Source organism: Monodon monoceros, unplaced genomic scaffold (assembly GCF_005190385.1).
Source record: "Monodon monoceros isolate NGI ecotype Baffin Bay Population unplaced genomic scaffold, NGI_Narwhal_1 Super_Scaffold_16, whole genome shotgun sequence".
Lineage (NCBI taxonomy): Eukaryota > Metazoa > Chordata > Mammalia > Artiodactyla > Monodontidae > Monodon > Monodon monoceros.
The window spans coordinates 53,980,881-53,994,638 of NW_021703772.1; the positions used below are offsets into that span (position 1 = coordinate 53,980,881).

The 13,758-nt window shown below is 36.7% G+C and overlaps 1 protein-coding gene across 14 annotated transcripts in view; it reads left to right on the forward strand.

Annotated features, from left to right (window-relative positions):
* The first annotated feature begins 1,892 nt into the window (after positions 1-1,892).
* Positions 1,893-13,758, forward strand: part of CCDC141 (coiled-coil domain containing 141) — a 259,530-nt gene continuing 247,664 nt past the window's right edge. For 12 of the 14 annotated variants that reach the window (XR_003793967.1, XR_003793968.1, XR_003793969.1 and 9 more), the window contains exons 1-3: positions 1,893-4,422; positions 7,528-7,584; positions 11,443-11,675. Coding sequence is in view for 11 of the 14 variants with exons in the window: in XM_029225422.1 (XP_029081255.1) it covers positions 11,574-11,675 (102 nt within the window). In the remaining 3 variants the exon portion in view is untranslated. Of the gene's footprint in view, positions 4,423-5,786; positions 7,596-8,733; positions 8,853-11,442; positions 11,676-13,758 lie in introns of those variants that run through there. The other 2 variants (XM_029225419.1, XM_029225418.1) reach the window with 2 other exon arrangements.

The following is a 13,758-nucleotide window of genomic DNA, read 5'->3' on the forward strand; positions in this document are numbered from 1 at the left end:
CAAAGTAGGGGTAGGGGGTCACACTTGTATGGTGAAGGATGGTAACTAGACTTGTGGTCATGATCACTTTGCAGTGTATACAGATGCTGGATTATAATACTGTACACCTGAAATTTATATAATAATAAAAATATGCATTTAAATGCAAAAATTCTAAATAAAATATTAGCAAACTGAATTCAAGAGCACATTAAAAGGATCATACATAATGATCAAGCAGGATTTATCTCTGGAATGCAAGAAATTTCAACCTATACAAATCAATAAATGTGATACACCACATTAATAGAATGAAAGATAAAAAATGATTATCTCAATAGATGCAGAAAAAGCATTTGACAAAATGCAACATCCTTTCATGATAAAACCTGTCAACAAATTGAATATAGAAGGACTATACCTCAACATAATAAAGGCCATATACAACAGGCCCACAGCAAACATAATAGTGGTGAAATGTTGAAATCTTTTCCTTTAAGTTCAGGAACAAGGCAAGGGTGCCCACTCTCACCAGTTTTATTCAACATAGTACTGGAAGTCTAACCAGAGCAATCAGGCAAGAAAATGAAAGAAAAAATATTTAAATTGGAAAGGAAGAAGTAAAATTGCCTTTGTTGCAGATGATATTACCTTATATACAGAAAGCCCTAATGACTCCACCAGAAAAACTATGAGAACTAATCAACAGACTTAGTAAATTTGCATGATATTAAATCAACATACAGAAATCAGTTGCATTTCTATACATGAACAACAACTTTGTTCTGAAAAAAAAATTCCATTTACACTAGCATCAAAAATAATAAAACACTTAGGAGTAAACTTAACCAAGGAGGTGAAATATTTGTACACTGAAAACTACAAGATTTGATGAAAGAAATTGAAGGAGACACAAGAAAATGGAAAGATAGGTGTTCATGGATTGGAAGAATTAATATTGTTAAAATGTCCACACTGCCCAAAGCCATCTGTAGATTCAATGCAATCCCTATCAAAATTTTAATGGCATATTTCACAGAACTAGAATAAACAACCCTAAAATTTGTATAGCTCTAAAAGTCCCTGAATAGCTAAAGCAATCCTGAGAAAGAAGAACAAAGCCAGAGGCATCACATTTCCTGATTTCAAACTATACTACAAAGCTATAGTAATCAAAACAATGGACCAATGGCACAGAATTGAGAGCCCAGAAATAAACTTCCCCATATTTGACAAGGAATCTAAGAAGATTCAATGGGAAAATGATAGTCTCTTTAATAGTTGATGTTGGGATAACTACATGCATAAAAATGAAATTGTACTCCTATCTTACACCCTTCACAAAAAGTGGCTCATAATGGACTAAAGACTTAAACATAAGATCTGAAACCATAAAAATCCTAAGGAAGCATAGGGAAAAAGCTCCTTGACATTGGTATTGGCAACAAATTAGGTATGGCACCAAAAAGCAATAATTTATAAGTGGGGTGACATCAAACTGAAAAGCTTCTGCACAGTGAAAGAAACAATAAACAAAATGAAAAGGCAACCTATGGAATGGGAGAAGTTATTTGCAAAGCATATGTCTGATAAGTGGTTAATATACAAAATATATAAAGAACTTATACAACTCAATAGCAAAAAATAAATAAAAACCCCAAAACACTGATCCCATTAAAAAATAGAGGAACTGAATAGACATTTTTCCAAAGATGACATACAGATGGCCAACAGATACATGAAAGGATGTTCAACATCTCTAATCATTAGAGAAATGCAAATCAAAACTACAACGAGATATCACCTCACACCTGTTAGAATGGCCATCATCAAAAAGACGAGATGACAAATGTTGGCATGTATCTGGAGAAGAGGGAACCCTTGTGCACTGTTGGTAGAAGTGGAAGTAATGCGGCCAATGGAAAACAGTATGGAGGGTCCTCAAAAAATTAAAAATAGAACTACCATATGATTCAGCAATCCCACTTCTGGGTGTATATATAAAGGAAACAAAACCAGAATATCAAAGATATCTTCACTCACATGTTTACTAAAGTATTATGCACAATAGCCAATATCAGGAAGAACCTAAGTGTCTGTCAATGGATGAATGGATAAAGGAGATGTGATATATATGGAATATTATTCTGCCATGAGAAAGAAGGAAATCCTGTCATTTACAACAACCTGGTCGGACCTCAAGGGTGTTATGTTAAGTGAAATAAGTGAGACAGAGTAAGACAAATTATGATATCACTTATATGTGGAATCTAAAAAAAATGCCAAACTCACAGAAACAGAGAATAGAATGGTAGTTACCAGGGGCTCAGAGATTGGGACAATGGATAGATGTTGGTTAAATTGTACAAACTTCCAGTTAGAAGATGAATTCTGAGGGTCTAATAATATATATATGTATATATATTAAATCAACACATTGTATACCTTAAACTTACACAATGGTGTATGTCAAGTGTATCTCAATAAGCCTGGAAAAAATAAATAGTTGGAATACTAATATTTCTAAGCCTAAAATTTGTGATACCTCAAAGTATCTTTAAACATCTCCACAGGAATATAAATATTTTCCCCAAACATCTTTTAAAACCTAATTAATATTACAACACAATTTTCTCCATGATATGCCATTGGCAAGAAGAAGGAAGTGATGAGTTAGTAATTTCACAGATTAGACCAGAGTGTGGTAGTTTAAAAGTTGGAAATCATTACATCAAAATATGTTCTGAAAAACTAGTGGAAAGGCCAAAGTTAGTGGATTCATGTATTCAGGGAGTCAGCCCATGTTTAAACATGGTCATATATGCCTGTACTTTTTATCTGTATTAAATTTATCTATCTGACATAATCCAATGAAATGGCAAGTAAAGATAGACTGAATATTCAACATACTGGTAAATTTCAAAATGAATGCTCAAAACAGCTATTTCCCCTCCCCATGAATTTTTTTTCTTAAATATCAGTGAGGTACATGGAAAAAAGAAAATCCAAGGAAACCACATCTTATTTTAATTATTTATATTTACACTTAGCTGTTTAAAGTATGGAGAAATTAATAAAATAGAATTAGGAACCTGAGAAGTTGAAAGTACATAAGATAGATTTTAAACAGACATTTGAAAAGCAGATACTTTCATGTTTTAAGTCCAAGAAAGATGAATATCAATGCATAATTCATACAAATGGCTAAACAAATCACTAAACAATCCTATAGTGTATGTTACTAAAGAATTGATTTCCATTCGTCTATGTGATAAATCCTTAATGTGATTTCATTTTAACAAGAGCAGAAAAAGAACTATGACACAAACCCAAATCAGTTTTATTATAATGTTAATTTACATCCATGCATAAAGCTGTTCTGTCTAATGATTGCTCACGTTGATTTGGAAAATTCTTTAAAAGGGTTCTTGTCATTTACAGGACATTTTAGTTTTGTATATTTCCTGTGTTATAAAGCTTTTCTGGCCAAATTGCTTCATGTGTGTATTTTATCTTTAGTTTTCTAATAGGGAAAGCTGAGAATAGATATGTGGCTTTGTACTTCTGTTGTTGCCTTTTAAGGGTGGTTGGTGTAGTGTTCTGACTCAGAGGGCTCTATCAGAGAATGCTCAACTTTTGCGGCCTAGCTGGTTTGTATGGACATCTGTATAATTTTTCATCCAACATTAGGATAGAACTTACTCCCTGTGGCATTGGAGCAGGGGAGTAAGAGGGAAGTGGCTGGGTTCTAGACTCACTCACTTCATGAACTTGAATAAGCCATTTTAACTTCTCTAGCCTCAATTCTCCAACTCATATGGCAGAATTAACAGTCCTGCCTTGAATATAGTACAGTCATCCTTTGATATCCACAGGGGATTGCTTCCAGGACCTTCTGTGGGTACCAAAATCCACGGATGCTTAAGTCCCTTATATAAAAATCTTCAGATACAGAGGGCCAACTGTACAAGGTTGTTGAGAGGTCCAGCCAGATTAATTGGTTATAAATTTTACAAACCTAAAGGGATTTAATGAGGATGGGGCTGATAAAGGAAATCAGGGCCCGTGTACAGCAGGTGCTCAAGAGACATTAGTGGTGAGGCCTTTAACTCACCCTGATAGCAGGAGCTTAAGGCAGGGACATGCCAGAGCAGAATCTAAACTCTGCATAAAGTAAATTGACTTTGCTTTTGAAGTCCTTCCTTTGTGAGAGTGGAATTTGTGATAGGAAACCGGTTTGCTCAGAGTGGTGTGAGTTGTATGGGGTGGGGCACAAACGACCTGCTACTTTTGTTTCCATTTTTGATTTCCAGATTTCTCTGAGTTTCTCTCATCTTGTTTCCTGCTTTTCCTAAAAGCCTGAGTATATGAATATCCTTTTTGCTGCAGGTGTTAGTAACTTCTTTATCCTTCCGGACATTCTCAACAATCATTGCCTTTCAGGTGGGTTCCACAACTAGGGTGAGTGATGTATTAACAAAAATGAAGATAACGATAGCAAGGGACTTCTGTATGAATGCTGGTATGAGGCATTCTTACTTGGACTGAGGATGCAGATCTCAAAAACCATACAGTAAATTTTTAGAAACTCAGTTAAGTTTTTAAAAACATAATCTACAGGGGAATTCTATTAAAAATGGCTTTGTCTTTAAACTGTTGCCAATAAACTGTCAGTAAATGATGAAATATCACCTCATACAACTGAGAAAGCCCATTATAACACTATAAACAGAGTCTTACTACGTATAATCATCCACACACATATGTATATTACATACAAAATATATGCACATATACATTAAGTTCTTTAGGTCTTAGTATTTCTTAATAAAACGTCATTTAAAAAAAAGAAACTTTCTCTTTTTAATTTTTTGCATACTTCCTGCTTAGAATCCATGGATAACACCATCTTGTTGAGGTTATGTGATCTTTATGTTCTTGAGTTTTATATTATTTTTCCTTCCTTGGCAAAAATTATAGCTGCATGGAGAAGTGGCAGCTCACCCTTAGTGTCACTGCTGGGTTCCCAAGCAGCTGGAAGGACTGCTGCTCTTTAGGCCTCCCTGGGAGTTACTCTGGGATGGAAATTCTCAGCCTCAACTGGAGTTTAGCAACAGTAAGGAAAAACAAAAGTGTAATTTTCCAAAATCAAGTTGACTAAGACTCTTGTCTTCTCATTTACTCACCCTCCCTTCTAAAGGGTAACTCTCAGGACACTTCATTATGTTAACTGGAATTATATCAGAGAAAGAACCCTGCTGCACTGAAGCCTGGGTGCACAGCCCAATGCAGGTAGAAAGCCGTGTGAGTTTAAATTTTAAAAATAAACTTTCTACATGAAAGCTTTTCAGTGATTTTTTTAAAAAAATCTTTTCTGGCTTGAAGTATCATATACATCTCTCCCATTCAGAAAAGAAAGTTTTGCCAAATCAATCATAGCCACATTTGCTGATTATTTTAACTAAACTCTACACAAGTATTTGACAGTTTTCCAGATCATACATTGGTCTAAATAGAGAATTTTAGGAAAATATGTACATGATAGTTGAACAGATACTGCTATCATTTCACACATCATTTTGGTAAACTATGGCTTAAAATTATAGTAAGTACAGCCATCTTTGATCTTTGACCACGCTAGGTATTCTTTGAACTTTCCCAAGTTTTGTTTTGCTTTGTTTTCCTTACTACTTATAGAAGGGAAATTTGCTGGATATTGAAGTTGCTTATTTATAATTATTCTCCTAGGTCTTATGGAGAAGCTAAGGATTTATGTCATTACGTACATTTAATTGTAAGGAATTCTATGGCAGTCAATGTACACAGAATGTAAAACTGTTAAAAAAGAGTCATGATATTTCTTAAGTAAAACTTAAGTGTCTGTAAAGAAACATCCCAAAGGAGAATTGTACTGGCATTTGTGTTTTGGGTGCTATGGAATTCATCCTACCTCTGCTTTCACTCTTGACTCCTACTGTTTCTTCACCATGAAGAGCTTCTTTAACAATGTTAAGTCAAATGATGTCATTCCTTGGATGAAAACCTCACATTAATGTCCCATCCCTCTCAGAATGAAATCCAAAGTCCTTACCTTGGCATAATAGCAGGGTTACCACATAATTTATCATCCAAACAGGACTCTTTGAAGAGTGGAAGGTGCCTTAAGAGTAATTATGTCAGGGAAACAGATGTAAACCGTGATTGTCCAAGCAAACTGGGCCCCTACCTGGTAGATATCATGTTCTATCAGTGTCCTCTTCTTTCAATCCTCACTTAGCTCCAGCCACATTGACCTACTGGATGTTTTTCAGATATAGCAAGTGTGCCCAGCTACCTGGAATGTTCTTCCCTAAGATATCTGCATATCTTGCTCTTTTTAACTTAATCCTGGTCTCTACTCAAATCTCATCTCTTCAGGAGAACTTTCCTGACTCCTTCCTAAAGTATTATCCCTCTTCCCCTGTTCACTGTCACCTTCTTACTCTGCCTTATTTTTCTTCATAACACTGATTACATCTTTACATAATTATATATGTATTCTTGTTTGTTTGTTTTCTAGTTGGCTGTGCCTCCCCCACCAGAAGGCAAGCTCCATCAGTGGATGAACTTTGTTTTGCTTATTGCTGTGTGCCTGGCATCTAGAACAGTGCCTCACACCTACTAGATATTTAATCATACTCAGTGAATGAACAAATGAATACCTACATAGAAGAATAAGTTGATGGCCAGAATGGAGGCTGTTTTAAGAGGAAAGAGCAGCTTCACTTTACTTATGGATGTTAAGTGACAGTGCTTGTAAACCAAGAAATAAATGAGAGGTGCCAGGAAGAGTATTACATAATACAAAGGATGAGTTAGGGAAAATTTGGTCTAAAGTGAATGGTTAAAGACGGTATTCTAGAGAATTGCTGACTCGTTGAGATTTTTTACCGTTTGATTATACTGGAATATTTCCTCCCTGGTAATGCATATTTTATGTCTCTCTAATATATTTCATCCATTTGGGTTGCCTACCAAGTGTTGTAATTCAACTTAATTTTAAAAAGTTATTTCAAATTTTGTGACAGTTACTAGATTTAGGAAATCCCTTAACGGATGTTATCTTAGAAATGGTCATGTATAGCTATCCGAACACTACCTATGTGCCAGGCATTAAAGTGTTTTACAAATGTTATTTTATTTAATCCTCTCAACAAACCTATATGACATAGTTATTCCCGTTATCTCCAATTTGCATTGAGGAAACTGAGGCACAGAGAGGTAAAGGCAGTCTGACTTCAGAGCCCCTAACCCATTGCCTTTGCCATTTTGTATGGTTTACTTTTTCTTGTTGTTGTTTTGGAATCACTATCAGTTTATTATTCCTGTTAATCTCTGTATTCCAATAGAAATACCCTGAGTGTATCCCCTGATTTCTCTGTCAAATTCTAAATATAACCTTTTGTGATTCAGCCTACTTAACCACTACCAGTTGTTTTCCCTTAGCTTTTATCACTGTGGATTTCTATCTTGGTTATGTTTTTCATTGTTTATGGTGTTTTTTCACAGGAATGTCACCCTTTCGAGAGTAGAGACCTGTTTTGCTTACTGCTATATTCCTAATGTGTAAGTGCCTGGTATGTAGCAAATGCTCATAACTATTGGTTGCATGAGTAAATACTGAATGAGTGAATTGTATCAAAACTTTTTTCTATATGACTAATGTGATTCAATCAGTCAGCCAGTATTTATAAGCACTAATTCTGTGCCTAGTACTGTGCTCCATATGTATACTAATACACACACACATATTTATATATGTGTGTGTGTGTATATAGTATTTGCTAAATGTCAGGTCCTCTTCTAAGTGCTTTACGTAAAGCAACTCTTTTATTCTCTACGATAACCCCTTGAGGTGGTCTGCAAAGATTAAAAAAAAAAAGACATTAAGACATAACTCCTTTATGTAAGGAGCCTTAAATCTAGTTAAGAAATAATACCAATGGAAGTGAAATAAATAGAAAACAATACAAGTTTATAATTCAAGCAATTATTAAATTGTGAATTACAATTAAATTTTGAGGAAAGGGGAATATAAGTAGGTATTTCAACTTTTAAAAGGAGTTGATTCTTTATCTTGGTCTTAAGCAATGGGAGGAATCGGATAGATGAAAGGAAGAAGACAATGATATTTCTGGATAGAATAACTGAATTAAGGTAGAGAACAAAGGTTAGCTATTATTCACAATAGCTAACACATGGAAGCCACTCAAGTGTCCATCAGTGGCTGAAAGTATGAGCAAAATGTGGAATATATACACAAGGGAATATTATTCAGCCCTAAAAAGATAGGAAATTCTGACATACACTACCACGTGGATGAACCTTGAGGACATTATGCTAAATAAGATTAGTTAGTCACAAAAGGACAAATACTATATGATTCCACTTATGTGAGATACTTAGAGTAGTCAAAATCATAGAGGCAAAAGTAGAATGGTGGTTGCCAGAGGTTTGGGGGAGTAGGGAATGGAATTATTGTCTAGTGCGTGTAGAGTTTCAGTTTTATAAGATTAAAAGAGTTATGGAGATAGATGGTGGTGATGGTTGTACAACATTATGAATATACTTAATATCACTGAAACTGTACACTTAAAAATAGTTAAGATGGTAAATTTTGTTATGTGTATTTTCCCACAATAAAGAAAAATTGGGGGAAAGAAGTGCCATTTGCAATTCTACAGAATCCAATTATAGCTTTTTGATTCCCCACAGAGGATTTTTCACTAAAATTCAGCTGGTATAAAAACAGACATTTCCCAGAGGGATAAACAGAGAAGACATAATAACCTCTGCAAGATCCTCTATAAACTGCAAAGAATATGAGAATGCCTGTAAGGGTTTTTGTTTTGTCTTTTTTTTTTTTTTTTTTTTTTGGTGATGATAGGGGAGGTGGAGTATAAACAAACTGAAGCTCAAAAAGCTTTAAAAAGTCTAATTATAGTGTAGCAATTTCTTTAGTACAATATATTTACTATTCTCCAAACTATTTCTCCAAATAATGCAACTTACAATTAAATATTATGCTAGATAAAGGGACGTATAGACCAAGGTTCTAAATGAGCTAGATGTGGATGGAGAGGTCTGAAAAACAGAGCTTCTGAAGGGAGAAGGACTAAAGAGTTGAAGAGGAAAGAAATAGAAAGCAAGGGAAGGGGAGAGAAAAGTGATTCAAGTCTTTTCAAGATTTTAAAGCCAAGAATTTGAATTAAAAGAAAATTAGTTAGAAACCACTTAAATTCGTATATGCAGTTTACACTATTGCTCATGTCCACCAATGCAGAAAACATTTTCTGTGCAACACTCTGGGACTGCTTGGAGAGAAAGGTCATCTATACACAGATAGATACTACCTTTGCTGCTGAATTGTTGGATTAATCTTTTAACAAAGTCTTAAATATTTCTAATTCCTTTTGCCCTTAAGCCTTGGAATTAATCAGACTTTCAGCGGTGTTCTCTCTCCTCCCCACCTCTCTCCTTCCTTTCCCTTCCTGTGGGCCGGTGATTCCACACAGTCCACACTGCCCTCCACACCCTTTACAAAATCATCCACTTGAAGTGGGGCTCTGTGGACATAACCACTCATTTCTAGCCGTGGTCTGTGCAGCCTGCTGCCAAAAGTTCCCTTCGCCTCCTGAGGGCCTTTAGGCAACTTTTGACACACACTGAGTTTCTAACAGTAGGGTTAACTTTGGGCGAAAGTGCACTGTGTATTTTGGGTGCGGGTCACTGTTTGCTGTTCTGGTTTGCCGTGTACACAAAGGCTTAAGCAAGGCTCCTCTGGGCATTTTAGTTTAGGGTGTGGAGATTATGTGACACAGTTGTCAACTCTTGGTTTTCCTTCAGGCCAGTTAGCTGAAAACTGGTTTCACTCAATTTGTTTTCGTTTGTTTGGACCAACTATTTGCTAAAGCAGAAGGAGCCCGCCTTCAACACTGAGGCAGCCCCTACAGAGAGTCTGGGTTGGCTCTCTGCAAGCTCCCCATCCCTGCCATAAAATGAAACCATTTGCAATATTTCCTACATCATGGTGTCTCTTGTCATCTGCTCTCCCGAGCTTGGTTCCAAATGCTCCCTTTCTGGCCTCAAGTAAAGTTCCCAGAGCCCAGGAACTGGGATCCAGGGTGGTTTCCTTTCGCTGGAACAGCAGGCAACTAGGTCATGGCTGCATAACTGCAGAGCAGCCAGGATATGCTCTGGGAAAAAAAATAGTTGCTGAAACCAAAGTATATGTAAAAGCACTATTTCCCCTTTGATTCAAGAATATTATCATGAACCTTAGCAGAACAAAACAGTGGTGCTGACTCAGCCTTCTGAATATTGGCCCTGAACCTGATCGTGCTTTTAAATTGAGCTAAGAGTTTAAACAGCGAGTGGACTCATTTAACTCTGTTTATTGCTATATCCTCTGTTCTGGCTTTGTTCCAGAGATTTCCGATGGCTCCAGCAGCTCTGGAGTCAGTATCTCTGATGTGTTTGCATCTGACCTCTGACCTAAGCTTCAGGGTTATTTTCAGCTGTTCCTTGACAGGGAATCCAACAGCTGCTGTTTAATACCACCGACAACTTGTAACACACACGGAGTTTCTAGCAATAGGATTAATCTGCCGATCCTGGGCTCTGATTTAAGCTGTCTATAATTTTCCTGCACAAGGCATAGGGGAAAAGTAAAAACCGAATCTGAAGTACAATGTTATCCTTTTTTAAAAAGTGTAGCGAAATATACATAGTCTTAACCTTTAATCCAAAAAACCCAAAACATTTTCCTGCTGCAATTAAAAGTAACAGCAAAGTATATTACTTCCTAGTAGTTGTGGCAACTGGACTTGAAAATACTGTTCAGTGGAGTAGATGGTCTTAAAGAAATCCTGACTTGGTAGATATCTATTGATAACTGCTCATTGAAATATTTTTTAAAATGTCCCTAAGAAATCTGAGACTCAGGAAATGTGACCATTTCATATAAATTTCATTTGACAAAAGGCAGTAAGTTTTAGGAAAACAGATTAATCCAAAAAGATATTTCAAACAATTTTGTGGCTTAATCCCAAAACAAATACCAGAACTTACTTTTAAAGTACATTTTTGGGAGTTTTCTTTGCATGGAGGAGACTTCAAAAATTTTGAGAAGATTGATACCCAGGTTAATGACTGGCTGGTTTCAAAGCCCACCAAAACTGTATAGATTCAGTGGCTAAAGTAATTTGGGTTGTGAGGATGTAATTCTTTTTCCATTTGCTATCAAACATCAGCTGATAGAGAGCTAGAAGCTGCCCTCTGCATTTAAGATAATGGCCAAAATAACAGGCGTTCAGTGTTACCATACTAGGGGTGTGGCTATTCTCTCCCGTTCTTTCCTCTCTCTCTCATGATAAACTCAGTGGGGTTGTCTATTTTTAACCTCCTGTTCTTTCCTTTTGGCAGAGTAATCAGTGCGAGGGGAGCTCTTGCCCTGAATGAATCCAAGTAACCCCGGTGGTTGCCTTCTGAAATGACCAGCAGACACACATCTGTACGGAGGCTACCCAAAGCGTAAACTCTGGTTCTAATGTACCATGTCCAGCCAAGGAAGCCCTGGTGAGGAGTTTTCTACGACAACAGTCAGTTCAGTAGCTGTGCAGGCTGGGGACTCCAAAATCGTTATAGCCATCATAAAGGTAAGCTGACAACTTCCTTTTTTCTGTGTAGCTGTGGGCTTCTTGCTGTGTGCTGATAATCCTAAAGAACATTCCACACAATCGGCAGTACACGGCATATAGAAAATAACCCAGCAGGTACATCTTATTGCTTTCTTAAATTGCAACTAAGAGAAAAACCTCTAAGTTTCAGCCAGTTACTAGAGTTTCTCTTTCAGTTAGCCAGAAAACATCTATAAGCAGCTTGATTTTTCTAAAAAGCAACAACAAACTTTATCATATACTTTCAGTTTGGTTTTTAAAGACAAAGCATTTGTGATTAAAAGTTCGTGATTGCCAGGCTGGAGTCCAGTGGACCTGGGAAATGTCTGTGATTTTTGAGAGTGGATGTGATGAAGGAGGGAAGAGGAGGGTCCCAGCAGATAAGGGGTGGCATTGTTTTGGCATGATGAGTGCAAGGAACACCTAATAAGAGACTGTGACGCGTGCCCTCTGCAGCTTTGGTTCTGACATGGTAAAGACACTAGTAAATCCTTGTCACATGGTTGGGGGAATAAAGACCCTACGGGGAAAGTGCTGAGGACATGTGTCAAATTTGCCCTTAACAGCAGGAAGTTGAAGCCACTTGGGGCTTAAAGGTTTTTTTTTTTTTCCATTTTATTTTATTTTATTTTGTCATGTGCTCACAGCATCTCTCTCTCCTCTCCCTGGCAGGTCACAGAGATAAATTAAAAATAAAATCTACAAGGAAAATAATTTATAAAAGCACTTCCCTTAAAGGTTTTTGCATGTTTTATGTCAAACAGTTTGCTCATTTGCAAAGGTGACCACACATCTTTAGGTTGAAGAAGGCGTCCATGATTTTATTTCCTATGAATATGTCGTGTAAAAATCCCTGAAGCCTTATGCTTGGATTTAGACAAGTCACCACCTCAGGAATTCAGTGTTTAATGAAGGGAATTTAGCAAACAAGCTGGTGCTCACCACAGCCTGTTACTTTCAGGGCCCCACCAAGCTTAATTGAATGACTTTTCTGGCCTTTTGTAAGAAGCATAGATGACAGGCCTGTTTACTTTCACTTAATTGCTGCGAACTTTATGTTAATGTGAAAATTATTAACAGGAAAGCAGCACTTGACATTGAGCAAAATGATTCACTCTAGAAGCACTGAATGCAAAGTGTGCCTACCCAGGCCGATTCCCCAGGGCTCTTAAGACTTGGTCTACATAAACAGAACCTCTGCTGTGTCCCTTGACCTCTGTTCTTTTCAAGGGCAATGAGTGGACATGGAAAGAAGCCTGAAGCAAAAGTAGCAAAATTGATAATTTGTGTTTGATTTTATGATGCTTTGAGTAACTGCAAATTTCAGCAGAGAGGGAAAAGAGGAAAAATTACTGTTTTTAAAAAAAGTTAAACTTTCTTTCCCTTAAATATGAAACATTTCTTAGAGTAGGATGAGGAAGAATGCATACAGAGTAAATTATGAATCAGAGGTAAATTGACAGTAAGAAAATAAAACCTCTAAAATTGTACTGGAAACTCTTATTTTAACTGAACTGTGTTTCTAAGAATGTTCCCTCCGTCCTCCCTCCCCAGCTCCCTTAGTTCACTGCCATCCCATATGGAATAAACCCCAAGCTTTTCAAAGTGGGAAGTCCATCTGAAGGGAGTAGAAGTGCCTGTGTCTGCTCTATATGGACTTCTCATTTCTAAACAGTCTCAGGGCACTAATGATCTAGAATAGACATGTGGTTTCTCATTTCTCTTCAGCAATTCACTTAGCCACGTGCACATGCCTCATAGCGGTTCCTCTTGCTTCATCGGTTGTTTCTTCTTAGAAAAGCAATTCCTTAGGAAATGCAATGATGAATTATATCTTGGAGCAATGAAAGGGTCCTAAGTGTGGAAAACAAGCTGGCTGCATTCAAATAGCAGTTGTCACACATCTAATTTCACTGACACTTTTATACATACTTTATTGAATATTCAACAAAATTTGGAAAATATTGTTTTAACTTTGGAATAAGCAAAAAATCAGTTGCTTCATCTGCTGTTTGTTCTTTCTGGCTGGATCAGCAAGGTCAGTGTAAAGACACTAATCAGC